General features: G+C 39.4%; 2 protein-coding genes across 12 annotated transcripts; one reads left to right on the top strand and one right to left on the bottom strand.

Annotated features, from left to right (window-relative positions):
* Positions 1-8,532, bottom strand: tifa (TRAF interacting protein with forkhead associated domain). The gene is made up of 2 exons (XM_023802053.2): positions 8,299-8,532; positions 1-1,465 (listed from the first exon to the last, which is right to left on the bottom strand). The coding sequence occupies exon 2, from the start codon at positions 1,429-1,431 to the stop codon at positions 838-840; it is 594 nt and encodes a 197-aa protein (XP_023657821.1). The 5' UTR covers positions 1,432-1,465; positions 8,299-8,532; the 3' UTR covers positions 1-837.
* On the top strand, positions 4,610-25,618 carry alpk1 (alpha-kinase 1). 11 transcript variants are annotated; one of them, XM_023802047.2, is made up of 14 exons: positions 4,610-7,132; positions 10,586-10,739; positions 11,028-11,182; positions 11,702-11,900; positions 12,183-12,242; positions 12,843-12,929; positions 13,061-13,137; positions 17,581-17,676; positions 17,938-18,042; positions 18,245-20,522; positions 20,694-20,841; positions 21,027-21,189; positions 22,830-23,016; positions 23,812-25,618. In XM_023802047.2, exons 2-14 carry the CDS (start codon positions 10,631-10,633, stop codon positions 24,036-24,038), a joined length of 3,891 nt encoding a protein of 1,296 aa, XP_023657815.2. In that variant the 5' UTR covers positions 4,610-7,132; positions 10,586-10,630; the 3' UTR covers positions 24,039-25,618. The 11 variants fall into 11 exon arrangements, with proteins under 11 accessions (XP_023657815.2, XP_023657816.2, XP_023657811.2 ...); XM_023802048.2 differs by having other exon boundaries at positions 10,583-10,739; XM_023802043.2 differs by lacking the exon at positions 4,610-7,132 and adding an exon at positions 8,488-8,552 and having other exon boundaries at positions 10,583-10,739.
* Positions 25,619-25,709: the final 91 nt, after the last annotated feature.

Raw genomic sequence — 25,709 nt, 5'->3', positions numbered from 1 at the left:
TTTACTTTCGTTCACTTTATTAAATGCATAAAAGGTAATTTACGTTAGAAATAGTTTTACTGTAAAAAACAACTTCATTACAGAAAATTCATAAAAACTAATTTAAAAACTAAGTTTTCTGCAATTCAGCTTGTACGTAAAAGAATTCACATTTGTTTGAAAATACAGCTATGTAGATAAAAGAATGCCTAACTATACAAACAAAAATGCCATCTGGTGATAAACAATGTATTAATTGCATTGAGTGAAATAAGAAAAAAAAAACACAATTAACCCATTAAAGGTCAACTTCACAGTTAAATTAATATAAAAAATGCCTTTTGAAACAGTTATAAAATGTTCACCCAATGTCATTCAAGTGACCATAAGCAAATACATCAGCAGCAGACAAAGGATTGAGTAAGGCGATCAAGAAAAAAGTCTTATAGGTGGTCAGTATTGTGTGGTGGTTCCTGAATGGCTGTAATCAAACAATTTCCCTTGCATTGTAATTCTCTACCCCTCACACAGAATGCTAGAGTGAAGGTTGAGAGAGTAGTTTACTAAAAGATTAGGAAATAAATAACTTTCCCCAAAGAATGCTTCTGGTTTAGGCTGTTCCCCTTTCAAGTTAGCAATGAAATCAACAGCATATTCATATTTAACTGGATGAACAGGGATGTGGTTGAGTAATTGCTTAGAAAAGCCTGATAGTTGAAACTAAATTCTTGCATGAACACAACAGACTTCATTTCTTTGCATAATTGCATTAGGAACACAACTCAAATTCACATGACATCGGCTCATTCTGTTTATGGGCAAAAGGTTCACTGCAGAACATGCCAGTCTCAAATTGTCTTAGGAGAAGAGTCCTGTACTTAAACAGCTCTCATCCGTTTCCAGGGGAACCTGGCTATTGCCACTGTGATTTGGATAATGGGAAGTCTGGAACCCAGTATCCATAACTGGGCTCCTACAGGGTATCCCCAGTCCCACCTCCTGGCAGGGGGACATATGGGCAACCTCAAACTGCACCTCAAAGCTGTCCTTTGCTTCTCCAGGTTCCTGGCACAGTAACAGCTCATACCCTGCAAAACGGAGCAGTGCCTTGTCAGGCAGCTGAGCCCACTGCAGATAGCCCAGATTGCCACTATTGACAGTCAGGCACCCCCTTTGGCTCAGGTTCTGCACCAAAAAATACAGTTGCGAGCTGTGGGCGGTACAGAAAGCCTGCAGGGCCAGCTGCTTGCGGGACACACGAGAGTCATTTAGGACAAAAGTGCAGGATTCCGCGTCACGGCCCAGTCGCAGTGGGTCCTCGGCTGGGTGCTTGAGGCGTTGGCCCAGGGGAAGCAGGCGGTACATGGACTGGACAGACTGCTGGGGGTGGTATAGCTTAATGTGGAGACATGTCCTGCTCTCTTCTGTCTTCTCGGTCTGAGATACATCCATAATGTACTGATGATAGACTTTCACTTCTGCTAACCTTCAGTGGAAGAAATGCAAGAGAATTTGGTCAAAGAAAGGACAGAGAACAAGCAGGGAGGAGCACAGAGCAGAGACAGGGCCATTTATAGGTATTAATTTGGTACATCTCTCTACACAAATATGCTACAAGGGTGACAGAAATACAGGATTAATTCCTAACCTCCCTAGAATGATGGGTCTCTGACTTATCATAGGGAATCACACTAAATGCCTTCTTATACATGCAAAAATACATACATACTTATTGGGCTATGAAGGTAATAGGAAAAAAAAGGATCATTAAAGGAATGTTGACTTTCTCTGATATTCTCAGATAAATTACTCAAATCAGGGTCGGAATGCAAATGACAGAAATCACAAATAATTAAAACACTGGAACATTAAAACTAACAAACAAACAGCATCTCTTGAATGTGTAATAATGACCCCTTTATTGTGTGGGATCAAGTTTCAGTTGCAGCACATAATGTTTCAAGAGAGTAGAAAACCAGTGCTCTGTAATCCTGGATCGAAATGCAACCATGTCAGTCATGCTGTTTATTATGATAAGAAAAATATATGTTGGAACCCGCCTATTATTCGATACCCCCGCTCTCCCATCCCATCCAGGGCGTACACCAGGTTTGTGTCCTATGCTCCAGGCCCCTGCAACCTTCTGCAACCCTGACCAGGATATGGGGCTGCAGGATGGTAAAGATTCTCTGTCTGCGGTCATAATGGCATCTTTCGTGTACATTTTGTAGAAATGTGAATTGTTGTTGAGTAATTCCATTTTAATGCAGCAAATGGTCCTCGCATCACCATCTGGCATGTGAATTACATGTACCTTCCAGAGCTCAGGATTTTATTCATTTATTTTTTTAATTTCCTCTTTGGGATCTAGGGCCTGTTTTATGGGTAGCAAAAAAAAACAATGAGACAGTTGAGAGTTTTCTTATGGGCTGTAACGTCTTTTATAATTACAGCTACACAGCTGAGCTTTTGGAAAACTCAAAAGGAGTCCTTCCCATCGGCAAATTTAACTTCATGGCCCTGTCGCATTAAATTGAAATTTCACATAAGTCTAAATTCATTTTTTCAAGGTAAAGTTCATCTTCTGAACTACTTTCAAGATCAAGTTTACAGAGAATATAGGTGGGGAGAGACAGGAAACCCCAAATAATATTAAAAGTGGACACTGTAAAAGCCCTACCCTTTGCTATCTGTACTTAAATGCTAGGAGTATTAAAATGAAAATTCATGATTTAGAGGCTTTTTTCCCCCTTCAGACTCATACAACATTATAGGAATAACAGAAACATGGATGAGTGACAATGATGGAGAAGAATATAATATGGATGGTTATACGCTGATCCGTAGAGACCGGATAGGCAAGAAGGGAGGTGGTGTTGCAGTATATGTAAAGGAAAACTTGCAGGCAAGGGAGCTCACTGATAATAATAAAAGAACAGAAGCTGTATGGATAAAACTAGATGCTAAAAACTCAAATGGCCTAATTGTCAGTGTTTGTTATAGAGCACCTAATGTAGCTGCAGAGGAAAGCAGAATGTTATATGACGATATCAGGATTATGAGTAATAAAAATGATGTGGTGGTTATGGGTGATTTTAATTTACCTGGGATACAGTGGGAGACAGTCTCTGGCTCTTCTGTAAATGAACTTAAGATGGTGGAATTGATACAGGATTGCTTTTTTACTCATTTTGTTAAAACCCCTACCAGGGGAGAAGCCATTCGTGATATTGTTTTCTCTAAGAACCAGGATAGGGTTGGAAAATTAGAGGTTTTAGAACAATTGGACGGTAGTGATCATAACATAGTTAAATTTGAGATAAATTTTAGTGTCCGAAAAGCAAAATCCAAAACAAAAATATACAGTGTTAGGAAGGCTAACTTTAATGGTATGACACTGAAACTAGAAACTGTAAACTGGATGGAGTTAAATAGCAAAACTGTTGGAAAGGTATGGGAATTTTTTTAAAGCACGTTGCTGCAAGTGCAAGTGGACTTCATACCTGTTTCCAGTAGAGCTGGGCGATAAATCGATTTAATCGATTAATTCGAATTTACAGTTCAGGACGATGTGTTTTCATGAAAATTGATTTTATTACTTTTTTTACACACGAGCGCCAAAAGCGGAACTAATGCGACGCACCATTCTTCACGGGTAAATTAGCGCGGCGCACCCAAACACTGTAGCAGATTCACTAACAACATTGCAATGACAGGGGAAAAGCTGGCGCTTGTGCCCAAGAAAGGTGTTGCTACATCTGTAATATGGTCGGACACAGACCAAACAAGTCCTCGTTGCAAAGACTTTAAAAACTGTTGCAACCAAAGGAAGCAGCACGACTAATTTATTCCAGCACGTAAAGCAGAGGCACGCAGCGGAGTGGGAGAAGTGCCGCTCCCAGCGAAATGAAAATAGCCGCAGCACCAGCACAACAAACAAAGTTAAGCAAGCAACCGTCCCTGACACATTTTCGAACTATGTGCCATATGATAAGAATCGGGCACGATGGAAGGCGATAGCAAACGCTGTCGCGATGTATAGTGCAAAAGACATGGTGCCCATACATACTGTGGAAAAGCTGGGATTCATTAACATGCTAAAAGTTTTAGACCCGAAGTACGTGCCTCATTTTTCTTAACACTGGCAATTTTTCAAAAGCTTTCTTTTGCACTGTGTCATGCCCAATGGCATAAAGTATTTACTTAATACCAAGCTGACATGATAAAATTGTGTGGTTTTTTTTCTATTATTATTATAATATTACTTATTACTTTTATTTATAAGTTTGAGGGCGTATTGTGTTGTTGCCAGTTTGAAAATAAGCTATAGAGAAAGCTTTCTAAAAGTTTTTACAAGTTTCTAAAAGTGTTTACAATGGTGTGGTCTGCCATCTCACTTACAAGCATCTTTTATGGCTTGTCAGATTGCACTTTAACCCTAAAGTAAAAAAAGCTAAATAAAGTTAAAAATTGTTTTGAACCATTTTTGTCATCTGTAGCTTGTTGAGTAGGGGAGGGGAAAATCGATTAAAATCGGAAATTGGATTTTTTGTGAAAAAATCAGAGATTTTATTTTTAGGCCATATCGCCCAGCTCTAGTTTCCAGCAAAACTAAATCTAGGAAACTGCAACCAAGGTGGTTTACTACAGAAATTAAGAATAAAGTCAGGAGGAAAAGGGCTCTGTTCCACAAATGGAAATTAAGTAATGATTTCAAAATAAAGCAGGAGTACCTAAGTCTACAAGTTGAGTTAAAAAATAACAGACTCGCTAAGAGGAATGTTGAAAGGAAGATTGCATTGGAGGCTAAGGATGACATTAAAAATTTCTTCCAATATTTTAACTCCAAATGAGCTCTAAAAGCTGACATTACTAATCTGCAGGATAGTTAATGTCTTAAGCCTAGCTAAGCTCAAAATAAATAAATCGCAGGGCCCTGATGGCATCTTACCTCTAGTTTTAAAAGACATGAGGGATATTATTAGCCAACCTTTAACTTTACTATTCCAGAAATCCTTATCTGCTGGTGTGGTACCATCTAATTAGAAGCATGGTAATATAAAAAGAGAATAGAAGTAATCCATCAAACTATAGGCCAATCAGTTTAACTTGCATAACTGGAAAAGTAATGGAAGCTATAATCCAAGTGAAAATGGTTGATTACCTGGATTCAAATAACATTCTGAGGGAGAGTCAACATGCATTTAGGAGAGGTAGATCCTGTTTAACTAATCTACTTGAGTTCTTTGAGGAAGCTACAAGAGAAATTCATCACAAAAAGGCCTATGATGTGATCTACTTAGATTTCCAGGAGGCCTTTGATGTTGTCCCCCACAAACAGCTCCTGCTTAAGCTCAAAGCTGCAGGGATTTTAGGAACTGTAGCAGCTTGGATCGAAAACTGGTTAACAGACAAGCAGCAGCGGGTAGTTATTACACGCACAATGTCACAGTGGCCCTGCGTTCATAGTGGGGTACCACAAGGTTCAATTTTTACGACCACTATTGTTCCTAATTTACATTAATGATATTGACACCAGTACATATAGTAAACTGGTTAAATTTTCAGACGATACCAAGGTGGGTGGTGTAGCAGATACTGATCTAGCAGCACAGAGGCTACAATGGAATCTTGATTTAATTAGTGACTGGGCTGATACCTGGCAGATGAAATTCAATGTAGATAAATGTAAGGTAATCTATGCAGGGAGCAGAAATATAAAGTACAGATATTTTATGGGTTCCACTGAAATAAAAGGTAGCTGATTATGAGAAAGACCTCGGTGTCTATGTTGATGCTTCCATGTCCCACTCTCGCCAGTGTGGGGAACCAATTAAAAAGGCCAATAGGATGTTGGGTTACATCTCTAGGTGTGTGGAGTTTAAATCAAGGGTGATGCTACAATATTGTGTGCAGGTTTGGTCACCATACATTAAAAAGGACATTGCTATCTTGGAAAGGGTGCAACGTAGGGCTACAAGAATGATTCCTGGTCTTAGGGAATGTCTGGAATGTCTTATGAGGAGAGGTTAGCTGAGCTGAATCTGTTCAGCCTCGAGCAAAGGAGAGTAAGGGGGGACATGATCCAGGTATATAAGATTCTAACAGGTCTGGATGCTGTTCAACCAAATAGTTACTTCAATATTAGTTTAAAAACTAGAACTCGTGGCCATAGGTGGAAGTTTGTTGGAGGGCATTTTAAAATGAATTTGAGAAAGCACTTATTTACACAGCATGTAGTTAGAGTATGGAATAGTCTTCCTGTTAGTGTGGTGCAAGCTAAAACACTGAGTTCCTTTAAATCAGAGCTAGATAAGATTTAACAACTATGAGCTATTAGTTGAGTTCTCCCCAAATGAGTTTTATGAGTCGAATGGCCTCCACTTATTTGTAAATTTCTTATGTTCTTAAGTCAAGTTAAGTAGGTCTTTAATGCCATTTTTAACCACATACATTTAGTTCGGCACGGAGTTAAAAACCAAACCATGTTTCTCTAGGTCCAAAGTACTAGATAAATTAACATACGATTAACACATCACAGCCTAACAACGTACAGTGCATAGTGTGCAATATGTTCAAACATTGCAGGACAGTGCAAAAAGACAAGACAACTGACTTCGACGAGTACAAACAGCACAGTAAACCCAATACTGATAAGGTGCAGTTTGTTTGTGCAAGGAAGTAGAAATAAAATACATAAAACAGCAATTCTAAACATTTTTAATGGGAGAGACAATACGAGAAATATAGGTAGAAAAACACTGTCATTATTCACTGAAGTTGCAATAAGATAAATAATAATGATAAATAGTAGTCAATAATGAATAGTGTTAATGAGTTTGTACGTGTGCGTGCATGTATTCAATTCAATTTATTTTTATACAGCGCCTTTCCCAACAGAGTTGTCCCAAAGCGCTTTACATGCATGTGTTGTGATAGGCCTACATAAAATATTAGAGAGAGATACAGAATGGGAAAAAGGAAGGAAAGAACTTAAAGAAAGCCAGAAGACAACAGAGAAGAGGAACCAAAAACTCCCAAGTAAACAGAAAAAAAACCACCTCTGGGGGTCTAACGACGACTGGCTGACCAACCCCCCCTGGGCATGCTAACATTACTGAAAACGGAAAGGAGTGGACTTGCTTGCTAAAAGGTAGATATAAGCTCCGATTAAGTATCAGGACATGTTGTTGTGTGTGGCTATGAAAAAAACAGTGAAAGACTTGGAGTAGCAAGTCCATTTTTTATAATGAAATACGAATGTATGCATAATACTTGCATAAGTAATACTTAACTGTTACTCCGTCCCTTTTAAGAGAAATGCAACCTTAAAACGTACAAGGTTTTTAATGGTGTTTTTGAGCCTCTAAAGCCATATGGGGGAGGGGTGAATTTTTTCACTCAATTGACCGATGGTATGCCTTATTTCATTTTGCAAGACTTTACGCTATGTTTTAGGTACACTACAGGAGGACTTTAGGCTGTTTATTTATTAAATAAGTAGTTTAAAGAGACTGGGATTAATGTGTAGTTTCAGTGACTTTTTTGTTCGGAGCCTCTTAACTCCTGCACTCATTTTCGATGTTTGAAATCAAGTAAACAGTACTTTTTTTCCCGATTAAGTGAAACAAATTATAAAAAGTACTATTTCTTAGCTTTCTACTGAGATATACCTCGGTCAAATAGCTATAATAGTAAAAAAAGTTACAGCTCACAAGAAAACACCGAATTATCTTTTGGTTCGCGGTGAGAAAGGGCACTGAATCTCGGAGGAAATTTTAAAAACAATAACAATAAAAATATTTGAGCTCTGGAAGATGTGTAATTCACATGTCAGATTTCATCAAAGTCAAAAAGGTGACCCAAAAGCTATTTTGGAAATTTGTTTAATTAAAACGGAATAACCCTATGTGTAATAATGTATAATACATTTTATTTTCGGTCCACACGTAGCCTAACTAAAGTTCTCAGCGTAAACTGATTTACTTTATAAGTATGAATTCACTTGTTACTTGTTTACACATATGACCGAAACACATTAGTTGCAACAATAAAACTAAAGTCACCGTATAAGATGACACATACTATGAACATATACTATGAACACAATAACAATAACAACGCGCTATAATAAACAAAATTTTAAAAAGGCGTTGAATTTCACTTTTTAAAATATTTAAGAAGATATATGGCATATAACGGAAAAATAATAAGATACCCCATTGAACAAAAAGGTTCTGACCGTAGCCAGAAAAATCTACTCGTCAAGGCGCACCACCGGCACAGCTCCACACAAATCCACAGCAATTCCCTACTTACCTTCCTGCAATGCCGATTGTTCCAGCCGAGCTAAGCAATAAACAGAGAAGTCCAGAAAGTGTATTAGTTTCTTTTGCAGCAAAAAAGACTATCCAACTCGTTTGCAATCTTTAAGACGCCTAGGCGAAGAAACGGAAGCAACAGGATACCCTACACCGATTACGTAATCGCCGTTAGACTGCGGTAATAGGCTCTTCTTGCAGTAACCGGATGCGCTGTTCTTTGTTGGGAAACTCCAACATTACAGAACCTGGGTTAGTTTTAATTTTGCTTTCATTTGCTTCTATTTTAATAATACGATAGTCATTCGACTTATATTACAGTGCGTGAAATGACCAGCAAAACCAGATTCCGAAACAGTTACGTGTGACGTTTTAATAGGTAATTAGAGTTTCTTGTGTTGATTGGGGGACTCTCCATGGATCCTGGGAATTTCCTTAAGCCCAGGGGTCCCTTACCTCATAAGCAGGTCTCCTCGGTGGCTGGAAATTATATCATCATGATCATTTCTGTCATGTTCAAAAAATCTAATTGCTGGGATTAAAAGAGTGGCACTGTGTACTCTTACCGTTACTGTATATGTCATTTATTATACAGCGCAGCAGAACGAATATGTAAGAGTGTGTACATTAATGTAGCGGAGACATTCTGCCTGGGGGTCCAGGCGTGTGCCCTCCTGAGATGAAAATCCCTGTAAAGTACATTTTTTTTAAATACACCTTTCTAGAACAGTCGAACAAAGCTTGAAGAAGGAAAATACAGTATTGTATATCTGTATGTCAATTCGCCCTCATGACGGAAAAAGTAAACGATTTGCAGACGACCTAGAAAAAAATCACAACCGAATCAATATTGATTACTCAGTATTGATTGCAGCAAGTAAGTTCAAACTGAAAAATACTGGCTCTGTTTTAAACGTATAGCAATTTAACACAGACTCCTAGTTCTGCGGTATTTAAAGTTGTTACTACGGGAGTCGACGATACGAAGTAGGAGGAAGCGGTTTAAATGTCCACAGAGTTTGCAATTTCACATGCGGTAGACACTTTTTAAAAACGTTTTGTCAAATTATCACGTCCGGCAGCAATTCTGTTTTTAATTATTTTAGTAGGCCTATGTTTAATTGAGAAGCTGTGTTTATGTTACTAGTAAAATAATGTACGGCAAACTTCAATCAAGAACTATTAAAAACGAAAACTTAAAAAAATGCTGTAGCGGTTAAAACAAATATACTCTAAATAGATCGACCAAAAGGGAGGCTGATTTTAATATTGACTGCAACGTTTATCGCACGCGAATCTAAGTTACTCCATAACCGGAAGAAATATGTCCAGTTTTTGTCTTGGCGTTGCCAGCACTTTGGATCGCTACCGATGTTTTCATCTTGTATAATTGGCTGCGATTTTAGAAGTGAGTACCGACTTTGATTAGAATAATCTGTTTGGGAAAAAATACGTTTTTTAAAATTGCGTTTTATTTTTTAATAGCTTAGCCTATATGGGACAACCCCGTACTACAGTATATGCTACGTGACGGGTGACAACTCTGTGTATTGAGATCCGGTCTTTCAGATTTCTGATGTTTTGAATGAACTGGAATAAAAAGTTTCCTGACTTTTTTAACCCACTGCTTTAATTTCTAGGTTTTTTATGTATATGTAATCGAGTCTAGATTTTATTTCTTAATGCAAGATTACTGGCGGTAGATGTGTTATACATCTACGACACTTGCGTGACACTAAAACGCGTGTCATGAAATAAAATCTGTTACAGCGTTCAAGATACATACACCTTTTTAAATCTCACAAGCGATCAGTGTCTAGTAGGTTACACACCGCGTATTCCGTATTACGCTGTTTTTCGGTTCGGCGTGTGAATACCCCTAATACAGTCGGCATATTTACCGTAACATGATTGACAATTACACAAAACAATTTTGGGGCATAGTGAAGGGGATGGTATATTTTGAAAGAGGATGTGTTTGTCATTTTTTCAAACAGGTAAATGGTATCCACCTATATCCAATGACTCGAGCCCTTTTTATCAAATTTGCTGTTTTTTATGTAATTATAAAAAAAGTATAATTATATATAAAAAAACGTAATATAAAACATCTGCAGTGTTTTATTTGTTGTGCAAGTAGTTGAAAGCACAACGTGGGACGTCATATACCAGGGACTAGGTAGCCAAGTCCTAACCGTGATCCTTAGCCCTCTGGCAAAGAGTCAAGACTGCGTGACTTCCCTGCTCATCTTGCTTTAAAATATTGCTGTATTCTGTACTAGCAGATCTCCAGGAATTTGCATCTACGGTGAGGGCAGGCTTCAGCAGCCATGAACAGCCAGGAGGTGGCGGCCCTGCTGGAGGAGAGCAGACAGGCTGCAGCTGCTGGGCCAGCACAGCCCTCAGAGGAGGACAAAGTGGAGTTCCAGAGATGTCAGGGTGAGGGACCACATGTCACTCTATTTACATTTTTTGAGAAGTCACCATCTAATGAACTGCTGGACCATTCTACAAAATGAATGAATGATATGAAGCTTTTGCTCTTTTAAGGTCACTCCGATAGCTTAATAAATAAACTTTTTAAAATTCTACACATAATGTAAATTATTATTGTTCAGTTAGTGTTGTAAGTCATTGTAAAAAACATATACCAATGTAATTTTTGACCAAGTCAAATCCTAGAGTTTTGGTATATTTAAGTCTGCAACTGTGGACTCTGACTCCCAGCATCCCTCTCTGCTGAACTGAGCATGCTCCTGGAGGAGGCTGTGGCGATGAAGTGGCCCTTTGTCCCAGAGAAATGGCAGTACAAGGAATCAGTAACTTCAGAGGACAAAACCAACCTTCAGGATCTCATCAGCGAGCATCTGCCCCAGTTACTGGTGATGGGATGATCCAGATCTTTTTAAAGTCACTAAAAATATCTGCTAAGGAGCCAATGATAATAATAAAATTACTAACTTGGGAATTACTAACTTGTTTGCGAGTCTAGAGTTAAAATGGAAATATGTACAACACAATTAGTCATATACTGTACTAGAATGGGATTGCATGTACCTTCGTACTGGACTCCTAAAACCTTCAGTGATATTAACGTTGTATCAATTAATTTTAAAGGAAGCATTTAAAGATGCGTGAATTCCTGGAACAGTAATAATACGAAATTTTGCTACATTAGAATCAGGATGCCTTTATCGTCACTGTACTTTGTAGCAAAAACAGAGGCCAAGAAATTAATATTATAGACATTTGAAGGGAAATTTGGCCCCTGGGATTTAAAAGAAACAAACTTATTAGAACCTTAACAGTATCTCATTCAGTGATGGTTTTTCACTATAGCTCATTTACAGACTGGCGAATCTGCTTGGGGTCTCTCTGGTGTCTTTGTCGCTCTTTTGCAGAAATTTCTCAGGGCCAGTATTGCGGTCGGGGACTCGCAGTTTGCCATTTCTGTCGTGTTCCTGGTAGACCGCTTCCTGTACTGGGCAGATGCCTCCAAGAAGCTGCTGTGTATCGTTAAGGCTCTGCACAAGCACTATCCAGCCACTCCCATCCCCCCTCAGGTGGTCATTCGACAGGCCCGCCTCTCTGTTAACTCCGGTACGTCATCTGGCCACAGATCTCCAGTCAGAGGAGACTGAGCGGTCAGTGCATGTGGAGTGTGTGCTTGGAATGGAAGTTCTGGAATCTTGTAGGCCAATAACATGTTAAGTGTATTTTGAACAAAATGACATTTTTGAAGACCCTCCTTATTTTTAATATGTCTTGCTTGTATGAATTATGCCAGTTTCTTTCAAGTGTTTTATTAATTTACAGGTAAAACCAGAATTTCAGTGTTTTATAGAAATCACTGCCATTTTGACATGTTCGTTCTCACTGCAGGTAAAATACAAAAAGCAGAGTATATCCTCAGCAGTCTGATTAACAACTGTGGAGCGACAGGTATGTGATCTTGGTGTCTGAGGGCAACCGCTCTTCTGCGTGTTAGTTCTTCCGCCTTTCTTTGTCTTTATTTCGTCAGTTTATGATACGACATTTAGCAGTGTGTGGCTTTGTAGGTTAGGGCTCTGTGCCAGTGACTGTAAGGTCACTGGTTCGAATCCCATGTCTGGCAGAGTGATGTCACCGTTGGGGCCTTGAGCAAGACCCTTAACCTAAATTGGTCCAGGGACTGGCTGACCCTGCTCAGTGATCCTCACTTGTATGTCCTTTCGGACAAAACCCTCTGCTAAATAGATGTAAATATACAGGTGTTCTCAGGCCAACTAAGAACTGAACCCATATCCCATGTCTAAGATCCACCTTATGGAGATGGATGGGAAATGCTGGTATACTACATTTGACTGCCTCTGTGGGTGTTTTTTTTTCTCTTTTAAAAAGATCAGTGGTCATTGTTGACACACCACAGCACACAGTACACAACAAAGAAATGTGTCCTCTGCATTTAACCCATATGTGACGTTTCGTGCAGCTTTTAAATGTGTGTTGTTTCCGATAGTATTTTTCTTTGCTGAACACCATTACCTATCTGTGTGTCGTCAGGGCACTGGGTGTACCATACAGATAGTGAGCGAACTCTTGTCCAGGCAGTCAGTATCCAGATACGAGGGCAGGTCCTGCAGAAGCTGGGTAAGCAGTGTCTGTGTATTTCTGCTGGATGGAGGCTGTGCTTCCTTCTGCATGTGTATGATTGTGCTCAGCTGGGTGGGTCTGGGTGCACACATTTATTTAATGTTTTGACTGAGTGTTTTGTATTTCAGGACTGTGGCTTGAAGCTGCTGAGCTGATATGGGCATCTCTTGTTGGCTTGTTTGCTCTCCCTCTACCTGACAAAAAGGTACACATGTCCTCTATAAAAAAACGTTCTAGTGCCTTAGAACTATTACAACCATATACAGCTCCCGAAAAAATTAAGAGACCACTTTATATTTTTACAAAATCTGCATTTTTAAATCCTGGTTTAATCGTGGTTCTGCTGGCAGAAGGCTATACTGCGAGGCAGGCTGCTTCCAGGCTCAAAGTTTCTAAAACAGCAGTATACAAGAGCAAGGTCAAGTAAGAGACACTGGCAATAACCAAAAACCAGCCAGATAGAGGGCAGAAGCAACTTTCTAATGCCAGAGATGACCGTAAACTTATCGAACAATCTCATAAGTCGAAGGATGGCCTCAAGTGACCTTCAAAACGAATGTTAAACTTTATGTGGTGTGAAGTGCACTGCTTTAAATCGCTGATCCATAACTGGCTCCTAGAAGCAGGATTGAAGACCCACAAAGCAAGGAAGAAGCCCTTCATCAATGCAGTTAGGTTCACCAGATCAGCACTGATTCTTTCATTCATCACCACTGACTTGGACTTGGACTAGGGCTGGTGGGGGGGGGCATATTACAAGCCTAAAATACACACTCTCCCCACCTCTCCATAAACATGTGACATGATTATGCTCCCCCATGATAAATTTCTCCCACAATTTATTTTGCAGACTGGCTAGCAGACTGCTACCAATTTAAATTTGTTGAGTAGGGGGGCTGGTCACAAGAAACAATATAAACTTTATTATAGAATATTCAGAAAATAATCTCACACCCGCAGTTTAACAATCTCTGCTCTTTATGTTCCTGGGAAATTTTGGATAAAGAGCCACGGAATACGTGTTTATAAGACGACAGCTGCAGGCTCCGTTTTTGCCCTCTGCTGCCCTCTGTCCTGCAGTTCCAATTTTAGCTTGATTTGGGATCTATCATGGGGAAGGTTTTCAAGGGTAGATTTTCATCCATATATTGTTTTTGTGAAATGGTAATAAGATCGATCAAAGATCAGATAGAGTAGAGAAGTGCCGCATAACCACTTACCCTTTGAAAAGTTTGTTTAATTGCTGCTTTAAGGATGATGATATGTCATTGGAAATGTCCTACATCTCCTGATCTGAAAGAATGGGTTGATATAGTAAAGTCAAAGTAAACTTTGTCATCTCAGTTATGTACATGTACAGTGAGACGAGACGACGTGACTCCAGTTTATGCAGTTTACAATAATAAAGGCACATAGAAATACAGAGAAACATACAAGTAACTGTAATAAAGACTAAACAAGCATTTAAAAAATGTGAAATTAAGTACAGAGAATATTTTAACATTCAGGAGTTGTGCAAATGTTCCATCAGCAGCCAGAGTGGAGGACAAAAGTAAACATTATACAGTGTAATTATGTGTGCGTTTTGTGTGCATATGTAGCATTTTAATATAGTATGTAGGACTTGTAATATTGGTGGGTCATTCTAGAATTGCGGGTACATTTCAAATAGAAAAAGAAGACAAAAAATAGTATTTTCTTTTTATGTTAAACTTTTTTATTTTCATAGAACAGACTTCAAAGTTAATATTTTCAATATTTGCTGATCTTAAACTTGTAAGATTTTTAGAAATTATTCTGAAAATCAAAGTACGAACAGAAAAATCTGTCAACTCTGTCATAGACAAACTGGGTCAAATATATACAGTTAACAAATGTGACAAAATTTAAAACACTGTCTGCCGTAAGAGAACTTATGTCTTTTCATCAATTAATTCAAGTTTAAGCCTGATAAATTTTTTACTTTTTCTTTTAGAGTAAAAAATATCAACACTTTTAACTGAAACGTTGCCAAGATATTGTGCATTTTCTCTAAACATAGCTTTAAAAATGACTGAAATTCTACAACATTTCATGTACCTGTAGTAAGAAAACTATTTAGGCTAATCAGTTTCTAATCATTTTTTTAACAATAAAACATATATAATGATATTTTTTAAAGCAAAATCTTAAACAAACATAGTTGACACTGATGGTAACAGAGTTGATATTAATAACAGAGTTGACCACCCATAGTCCAAAAACAACAATGTTTTCTGTCACACTCTGAAACTTTTGAAACCATTTAAAATGTAAAAACAACTATCTAATCTTAAATACTAATTACAGATCTTTCATGAACTTGAAAATTAACTGTGTGTCCGTTAACCGTGTGTCTGGAAAATAAAATTCAACAGCTGCTCTCTCACACCCTGGGCATGCACATCAATTATTGGCAATTTCTGCCCATATGTCTTTGTTTATTTCTACGTGGCGTCCGGTCACTGGAGTTGGTTGAGGGATGATTCTGAGGACATCATCAAAGAGATACCACAAAGTATCCTCACGTTTTGGCCAGAAGAAGTGATTTTTTCCATTTTTATGCATGCAGGATAAAAATTAAGTGCGAATTATGGAGTATACCTTTAAGACACAACATCTTGGAGGAAACAGTTCAGTTATTATGTTGTTAGTCCTAACACAGAACTTAATTTTCCTCAATCTGCATGTGTCTACATAACCTAAATAAATTTCTACTCTTGGACCTAATGTTACCTGGATAACTGTGGTTCAGGGTCTAGTTCAGGACTTTGTGGTGGTGTCATCTCTACAAGTCTCTGTCTTTTTGCTCTGCACCTCTGCTGTGCCTCTCTCCAATACCTGCGCTTGTACCTTTTCTCCCTTTCACACAAATCAGCCACTTCATTTGTGTGCCCTGCATTTTTCCTTTTGTGCCATCTTTCTCTGTCCTTTCTCAAATTTTCTGACTTCCTTACAGGGTCGGCATCTCGCCGTGCCCTGTATTGCCGCTGCCTTTCTGCTGCTGACAGCTTCATTTACCTATCATTAATTTTCCTTAAGCTGTAATGATATACAACAACAAATGTATAATTTACAATAAAATGAATCCATATTTGTAAAATAATACAAAATGCTTAAATGTGGTAGGGAACATTTGACTGTTAATCATTGTCAACTCTGTTATCATTAAACTTTTTAGACCACTAACAGAGTTGACAATAACAGAGTTGACATTTTCCACCATTTTGTGCTTTAGCTCAAGATGCTAACCTCAAACCAGATACCACATGGCATGTCTAAAACAGAAATTTATGTATTTTCATCATATTATTGTTTTTAAAAAAGTGAATGAGAGATTCACTGAAATATCACAATAACAGATTTGACAAATAATTAATCTACTATTGGTGTATCCTAAACATTTTGTACAAATTAATGAGAGAGGAATAATGACATACCTTCCCGCCAGAGGAAGTGATATCACTTGGAGCAAGTCACATGCTTTTTCTATCAGTGCTTTAAAGATTGTTATGCCTTTTTATAATAGAGTTAACGGAGTTGACCAGAACGTAGAGACAGACACAAAATGTATTTTTTAATTACTAAAATTACAAATAATATAGAAAATAGATGTTTTATGCAACTGTTTACATAAATTAGTAGAGTAAACACACAAAAAAGATTAAAATTAGACGTAATTATTTCATGATAATTGAAGATGAATGTATGATTCAGGAGGCATAGACAGTCAAAAATAGGTATAGAGGGAGTCTTTAATTTAATATTTTCAAGACAAAATGTTCCTAAATACACATTATTTTTAGTGATAGCTTGATATTATTTGTGTAATTATTCAAAACTCTTTCAATAAATTTTTTGTTTTTGAAAAATAATAAAAGGTTTATCTCGGAGACGCAAAATGTACCCGCAATTCTAGAATGACCCTGGTGTGTTTTGTGCAGGTAGCACTGTAGCAACGTATAGTAATGGAAACTACTTCATATTAAGTTATGCTGGGAAGACTCAATGGTGAGAGGAAAATGAATGGGGCATGGTGTCTCTTTTTACATTATATCATGTTCAGTTAAACAGTTACAGAATAACTTCGAAAATAAGCGAGATGAATGATAAAGAATAGAGTAGAGTAATAATAACAACAAATGGCTATCCTGTTCACAAGTTTAAGCCTCTTATTGACTTCTTTGCTGACACTGAGTGCATTTTTGCAAAGGTTCCATCAAATGCTTTTTGAGTCATTGTGCTAATGAGATCAAATGTCTGGAACTACATCCCCTCCCCTTTTTTTTGCTATCACTGTACAGCACTGCTTCCATTCTGGTGCAGTTTGTCTCAAAATTTTAACAGGTCCAGATTTGTATGATTATGTTTAAGAGCCTGCAAGTGTATGTGACCCATGATTGACTAGCTTCAGTGTACAGTTTGCCTGGCATATGCTCAAGACCACCACAGCCCTGCAACCCTGACCAGGTAGAAAGGTTGGAAGATAGATGGATGAGAGTACTGTTTGCTGTATAGTTGGATTGTTTGTTGTACTTGAGTAGAATTAACATCTTTGTCTCTATGTTGATTGTTAGACACCCATATGTTGGACTGGGGGAGGTTCACTGGGAATATAATTATCTTGCAGGGCATTGGAACATCCCTTGGGCTGTTGGCTAGCATTCTGGTGTCCATGAACGACAAAGACTTTCATGCTTTTACAACCTGTCCCCAAATTGACTTGGTAAGTAAGCATGCTCAGACCGAGACTACACCCAGCTATGTGGCAAATCCTGTCTGTCTCCATGTGATATTTCTACCTTGCTGTTCATCTTATTATGAAACATTGTCAGGTTATGATTGTTTTGCCTTTTGTGTGAGATGATATTTTTGTAGTAAAGACTGTTTTAATGAATAACCAGATGAATCAGTGTAATAAACTATGGCAGTTTTTTGTATTGGTCAAAAGTAATTAATAATGTGTGCCTGTTTTTTACTTATGAAGTCCTTCCTGAAAGCGAAAGGGCATCGTCTCCTAACAGCAGCTGAGGCAGCCAAGATGGCTGTGGTCTACAGCCAATATACCTCCCTTTATGTGTTGTCCAATGTGGTGAGTTCATTTACAAACAAGAAGCGTTTCAGTACAAAACTGAAATTAATTAAGGGCAGTTAAATGGTGCCTATAGGGAACACCAATGTAAAGACTGTTTAGCTGATTGAAATTGATCGGGTGATTTGCATTATGTGCTATTGTTTCCATCAATTTGTCATATTATTTCTTTCTTACTCTAATTTGCCTTCTTTTCTTGCAGGTGACCCAAGGAACCTGCCTTCTGTCCTTTAGTTTTTCTCCAAGCTGTCCCAAGACACAAAGAGAAGTCTTCCTCAGCCAAGCCAAGGAGGCCTTTGAAATTGGCCTACTAACTAAGACTGAAGATGAGGCAGTGCCCAGTAAGCTAGAGCTTCACTTGTTTGTTAAGGCAGCCTTCTCTTTAGTTGTTACTCAAAGATGGCTTGGATCCCCAGCAGGGCCAGTTGGCCAGGCTAGGCAGATATGTCAAGAGGCTATGGAAAGGCTACACGCCTACAGCTTGGCAAATGGCCCAGACAAGGATCGGTTGAGTATGGAGATTATGTCCTTGGTGGATGAGGTGAAAAAGCTCTTCCAAATTCAACCTTTCTTAAACTCAGATGAGAGGTCCTTCATTCCCAATAGCTATAAATCCATGGAGGAAGTCCCTGTAAAGTTTTCAATGGCAAATTTCTCTGAAGTTATAGGGAGGTTCAGTCAGTACCATGCCTCAGTTTGTGATGCCTTTGCCACGTCAGGCAATCAAGGTAAGAGTGGGTGTAAGGGCTCGTATGGGCCTTGCATCACAGCATTGAAGACGGTCACAGAAACCCCTGACACAGCATGTGCTTTGGGGAACCACTCAGATTTGAGAAAACCTGAGGGATCTCCAACCAATAGTTGGGGGAAACAGAGAGAACAGAGGGATAACATGGGGAAGAATGGAGGGAGCTCCAGGGCTTGCTTACTGCCGTCAAGAAAATATGCTTCCTCTACTTATCTAAGAGCTCCACAGTATCAGGGGTTCAGCTCTACTACTCTTGTCGATGCACAGTGTCCCACAGAAGATGGTGAAAAGGTGTGGCAAAATAGCAGTATTGAATCAATAACCTCTGGAATGACTAGTACAGATAAAGCAAGAGAGGCAGATAAGTACAGAGAAAGGCCAGGATCATCTACCAGCTCCCTTGGTGATAGCTGGGGTTCACTCTCCTCTTGGCAGAAGGCATCACTCTCCGATACAAGCTCTTCACATTGCATGGGAGGGGTCAGTGAGGAGGAATTTACTTCTCTATATGCAGTGGGAGTGGATGGAAGGATTGATATGAACTGTCCCACAATGTTCACTGAAGAGAATGAACAGATAGGCTGGACTGAAATCACAGCACCTGATAGTCTGGTGGTAGGTGGCATGAAAAGCCTGGCTGGTGAACTGATGAATTTTTCCAGCTGTAATACTGGTTCACTGTCTTCGTGGCAAACTCCGTGTCTACTGGAAAACGGGCATAAGGACATTCAAGGGCATGTCAGGTTACGAAGTACAGATAATCTGGAATGGGAAGTTGACATGCTCTGCCCCACAGAACCTGTCAGAGAACTAGAGCAATCTAAACAGCATGGGAACAGTGTCAACGAAAGTGACATCTGGCAACTGGAAGGGTGCAATGAGAGGCTGAAGTCATCCTCTAGCTCTCTTGGTGACAGCTGGGGTTCACTATCTTCCTGGCATAAAATATCACCCTTTGACAACAGTTCTTCACTTACCAAGAATGGGGGTAGCAGTCAAATTGCAGAAGGACTGGATGAGAGGGCATTTATGAGTTGTCTCACAGAATCAGATGAGTTGGACAAACAGAGTGGCTGGACTGAAAACAAGAGAAATTGTGGACCTATTGGATCAGAAAAAGTGAAACCAAAACAGCCAGGTGAAAACCTCCAACCACAAACATCTCCAATGAAGGCAGATGTAGGGGTTAGCCATCCAAGCATGATCAATCAGTCACTCCCTTCAGTTAACTTATCCAAGAGCGTGGCACCCCACACAGGTCAAGTGCTGCTTAGTCAGCACCAAGGACCTAAATACCCGTTGGTCAAAGGATTAGGTGTCTGGAGTGGCTTCAGTGGACTGCATGCAGTTGATCCTGAGGCAGAGACTGAGGATAACATGCCTCCAGATTGCCTCTTCCAAAGTTCACCTGTCATAGTCCATGCAGGTGCCTGCCCGGAAGCATCTCCTTCAACAGACACAGAAAACTCTTTTGTCATCACAGGGGATGAAAAGAGTGAAGGGGACATTGGATGGCCACATTTGAATAACAGAAAGCCCTTGATAAATAGCAGTCCGTCTTGTATGCATTGTCTTTGCCAGTGCATGATGGCTAGTGAAGTCCATGGGCAACTCTGTACACTAACTGAGCAAGACTACAAATCGTTGATGTCAGGAGTGTGTCATGATTGTCTTTTACACAGACTGAACAACACAGGGATATTCAAACTAAAAAAATTCAACAGCGTCTACAGTAAGTACCATTTTTGTGTTCATAATTGTAATACAAAAATACACAATATGTGAAATGCTATAATCTAGGTTTTTACAGAGGTTTGTGTGAAACTTGCAGAATATATAACATTTTGGGTGTATAAGTGTATGGACAATATACATCAGTTAGCTGCCTTTATGTTCATGCCAGGTGCACTGCTTTTGAAGTACTCTAAGGTGGCAGGCTTGTGGACGGCATGGGAGACTGAGGTCTACGTTGGAGATTCTATGAGCAAACAAGGCATGCAGAGAACTGCATTCTGGGTACAGTTTCTACACCAGGAGGAGATGCTGGGCTGGTACGCAGATAGTTTGCTCCATATTATAGCCTAAGAAGAACTGGTCAAAAAAACACTCTCCCAGCAATTACCCAGTGTCAATCAGCGAAAGTTTATGAATGGATCACTGGGGTGCATAAGTAGCCTTACAGTTGTTGTTTTGAGTTCTTTGGAGAAGTATGCTTAACCCTCATGTCTTACCCTAGTTATGTTGGGAAGGAATACCTCACAGCGAAAGAGCTGCATTATCACCTCAGTGATGTGGAAAGGCAGATGACAGCACAGCATTATGTGACAGAGTTCAACAAGAGGTTGTATGAGAAAAGGATTGAAATGCAGATTTTCTTCATTCCCTCTGAAGTGTTGTTGGTATGTCACTCAGCCTACTGACTCTCCCAGACCATCTTCACCCATCATCTTTACAATTGTGGTTGCTAGGGCTGGGCAGTACATCAATAAAATATAGTATCTTGATAATGAACATGTGGGCGGCATGGCGGTGCAGTGGTTAACACTGTCACCTCACGCCTCTGGGACCTGGGTTCTAATCCAGGATTCCATGTATGTGGAGTTTGCATGTTCTCCTTGTGACATTGTGGAGTTTCCTCCAGGTACTCCGGTTCCCCCCCACAGTCCAAAAACATGCTGAGGCTAATTGTAGTTGAGAAATTGCCTGTAGGTGTGCTTGTGTGAGTGAATGGTGTGTGAGTGTGCCCTGTGATGGGCTGGCCCCCTGTCCAGGGTTGTTCCCTGCCTTGCACCCATAGCCTCTGAGATAGGCTCTGCACCCCCTGCGACTCTGAACAGGATAAGCAGTTACAGAAAATGGAAAAATGGATGGATTATCCATCCATCCATCCATTTTCCAACCCGCTTATCCTACTGGGTCGTGGGGGGTCTGGAGCCTATCCCAGAAGCAATGGGCACGAGGCAGGGAACAACCCTGGACAGGGGGCCAGCCCATCACAGGGCACACTCACACACCATTCACTCACACAAGCACACCTATGGGCAATTTAGTAACTCCAATCAGCCTCAGCATGTCTTTGGACTGTGGGGGGAAACTGGAGTGCCCGGAGGAAACCCCATGGCGACACGGGAAGAACATGCAAACTCCACACACATGTAACCCAGGCAGAGACTTGAACCCAGGTCCCAGAGGTGTGAGGCAACAGTGTTACCACTGCACCCCCATGCCGCCACCCTGGATGGATTATGAACATCCATATCGTTCAATATGGGAAATATCATGATATAGCCTAAACAAAACTATTTTTCTTGTGCAATTATGTTTTTAAACAAATTCCGTTAAGATATGCGTTTGTTGTTGGAGTAATTTGTCATCATACCTGTCACATGCTCCATAATTGTATTAGTAAAGTAATTTGATCATCATAATCAGAAAAATGCAAAACCACCTGTCATATTTTACTGTTTTCTACTTTTGAATTTTAGAATATGTAGAGTGTTTACTTCAGTTTGTTTCCTGTCTTACAACTAGAGGAAACAATGCTTTACAGGTACCACAGGTACACTGGAAAGCTTCTTTACACATATCCCATCTTACTCTCCTCTGAGACTGCAGGGTCAGCCATTTATCCAGCACCCTGTAGCATTTTGAAGGGTTAAGGATCTTTCTCATGGGCCCAATGGACATGTCACTGTTCTGCCAAGGACAGCCTTGTTTATCCCTAGTGGACCTCCATGTCTCACCATGCCTATAATCATACAGTTAAACAAAGCTATATTAATAGGAAAAGTTGACTCTTATGCTAGTCATTAAGGAATATTGTGTTTTATCAATAAGTAGTCTAAAGAAATAATGCATAATCTTATCCAGCAACGTATTTTTATTAACCTCAGGACTATTCCCTACAAACTAACTTACTGTAGTACTAAGAAGCTCTATTTTCTATCAGAAAATTTTGTGACACACATATGTGTATGAGACTTCCTTCACAAAAGTATCTTCTTGTAGGTTAAAGTTTGAATTTTGCTGTATTAATCAGATTTTGGAAGGCAACGTCATTGTGGGCTGCATGACAGTGGAGCCGTATATGCTGGGAGAATTTGTGAAGCTGACCAACAACACAACGAAAGTGGTTCGAGATTATAAAGCCACAGACTATGCCATTGCCTTTGGCCATTTTTCCTTTGAATTCTCTGGTGGCACAGAAATTGTTGTAGATCTTCAAGGTATGCCTATGTGTTCTATACCATGCAAGCACCATAGAACAGGAGGTTTGTGTATCAAAGTTGTTTTGAATTAAATGAACTGGACTCCAGTTATTAATAAGCTAACTGAAGTACATATGTTGAAGCAAGCCATAGACATAGCGATTTTGATAGATTGGAGGAGATATTCATGCCAAAATTTGTAATGTTACCTATAGTCAATGAAAGGTGCGGGTTCTGAGACATAGCATCCCGTACAGTACAATAAACTAGCAATTAATAGATGAATATGCTATTTGTAGATAAGAAATCATGAGTTTGCTTGAACAATTTGACTAGAGGTCAAATTGAAAATAATGAAAATGATAATGACAAAAATGCACATTCTTACCTGGTCCCTCATAGTTTGGAGTTGGAGGTGAGGTTGTACATTACTGATAACTCAAGCCACAGATGTACTGTAAAGTGATTTAATCTGTTGAATGAATGATTGTCCAAAATTAACTTTATATGGTGACTCTAAACCATATAAACTTTGACAAATGCTTTTTTTTTGCATCCAGCTATTATTACAGTTGAGTTTATCTTGCTCTCTTTTGCAAAATGTATGTGACCAAATCTGTGTGTGTTTGAAGAGACTCTACTTTTCATAAAGCCAGTTTGGTTGGCATTGATGAGACCTGAGATTAGAGTCAACCTAGACTGCTAATGCTTTGTTTATAATTTCGAGGTTAGTGTTGATTAGCGATGGCTGGAACAGAGGGCTGGGTCATTGCCTGGTTTAAACTGAGATTATGGCTCTCTGTCTCTCCACAGGTTGGGTGACAGCAAATGGAAAGGGGCTGACCTACCTAACAGACCCTCAGATCCATTCCCTCAGGGCAGCTGGCAGCAGGATGAACTTTGGAGAGAGGGGCATCAGAAACTTTCTGGAGGCTCAGCATGGACCCAAGTGCAATGACATCTGCAGCAGGTTGGCTCTTGACTGTCTAGGAAGCCCTGGGAAGGCTGGTGGTTTTACAGTTAAGGAGCAGGAATTATAAGCAGAAGAGTAAGGGAAGGCATCTGTAGTACTTTTCAACTTGATAATTATTTTGCTAATCCCTTCAGTACCGGTTCTATTAATGAGGGAGTGTGTGACCTTGTATCTAGATGCTTGACAAGCAGTACTGGTTTCCCCCAGTGCTTACTCTCCCCAGTGCTCGTCTGCCTATACACACAACTACACTTTTAATGACCCCTCAGTCAAACCCCTGAAGTTATCAGATAACACCATAGTCATTGGTCTCATCAAAGAGGACACTGTCTTTCTACAAATTGTGTTTTTGCCTACCCAATGGTACTGCAAAACAAATGTGGAGATCAGCATACACAACAGTGGCCTCCTGCCACTGCCCCCTCTTATAATACAGGGCAGCATAGTGATCACTCTGGAGACATTCAGGTTCCCAGGAACCACATTTTTCTCAGGACTTTAAGTGGACAATCAAGACCAACCAGGCCCAGCACAGAATTTACTTCCTATGGCAGCTGAACACAGTATGCACACACTGCATCAATTCAGTGGACATTGGCAGAGAACTTAGCCTCTCCTGCATCCAAAGAGGGCCATTAAAATCATTTGACTCAATAACTGCAGCACTCACAAATGAACAATTATAAAGAAATGACATGAGAATCTGTTTCTTTATGCTTTGTATATTCTGTAACCAGTGGTCGATTTGTAAAAGTACCTCGGGGGGGATTTGGGGGTCCTCCATGATAAAATTTGCTGAGCAGATTGTGTTTCAGAAGAGAGTTCACCTGTTGAGTACCCTGATATAGCTGGTAGATTTCCATTAGCATGAATGAAATTACACAAAACAGTTTAGGGGGATGGTGAGGAGGGATTTCATATTTTCAAGGGGGTACCAAGGTACATAATGATACAATGAGTTAAAATTCTTATTATGAAGTGTTAACAGGAAAATTACTGGTAGGCAATAAATTGCACCTAATTTGGGCAATGTCACTGAAACACTTGGACAAATCTCAGCTGAAGAGTTCAGTAAATCACTAAAAGAATTATGACTTACATTTGTAATTCACACTACGATGGTGTCACTGTTCCCAAAATCAATATGTTGGGAAAACACCAAACTGGCAATCACTCCAATTGATCTTGGAATGGAATAAATGAAAGACTCAATAAATTAAAGAAAATGTATTGAATACTGGGAACTTCAAGTCCAGAAATGACAGACCCTCTGAAGGAGCAAAGAAGCCAGACGTCGTCAAACCCATAGAGATGGATGATACTATAGATGTTTAATTCAATACTGATACAAGTATTTTATGAGCTAGTATTATTGATAGCGCACCTCATTTTTAAATTTGATCATTTAATAGTGGAATGACTAATTTTAAATGATTATCAATCTGTAATGGTCGGTGTATGTTTAGCGAAGTAAATCCCACTAAACAAGATGTATAATACTGCATTTATTGCAAAATAAAAATTAAGATCATCTTAATATGTGTAAAAAAAGAAATATAAATGTGTTGGGATTCCTGCATTTTTGTGATAAGTGTACGTGAGGAAGTGAAGTTTTCGGGAGAATATAGCAACCATATTCAAGAGAAATGAACCTTGGTCTTTGATACTTTCAAATGGCAATTTATGCCAACTGAGTAACATTTTAGTACGGAAGTACTGATAATGATATTGAAGTAGG

Source organism: Paramormyrops kingsleyae, chromosome 10 (assembly GCF_048594095.1).
Source record: "Paramormyrops kingsleyae isolate MSU_618 chromosome 10, PKINGS_0.4, whole genome shotgun sequence".
NCBI lineage: Eukaryota > Metazoa > Chordata > Actinopteri > Osteoglossiformes > Mormyridae > Paramormyrops > Paramormyrops kingsleyae.
Note: the sequence above shows the minus strand (reverse complement) of the source record. Positions and strands in the feature narration are given on the sequence as shown.

Bases quoted from the DNA above. Each gene is read 5' to 3' on its own strand.
- tifa (XM_023802053.2), bottom strand. From the start codon at position 1,431: ATGGATGTATCTCAGACCGAGAAGACAGAAGAGAGCAGGACATGTCTC.
- alpk1 (XM_023802047.2), top strand. From the start codon at position 10,631: ATGAACAGCCAGGAGGTGGCGGCCCTGCTGGAGGAGAGCAGACAGGCT. The intron at 11,901-12,182 runs GTACGTCATCTG...TTCTCACTGCAG, and splicing joins CCGCCTCTCTGTTAACTCCG to GTAAAATACAAAAAGCAGAG. The intron at 23,017-23,811 runs GTATGCCTATGT...GTCTCTCCACAG, and splicing joins AATTGTTGTAGATCTTCAAG to GTTGGGTGACAGCAAATGGA.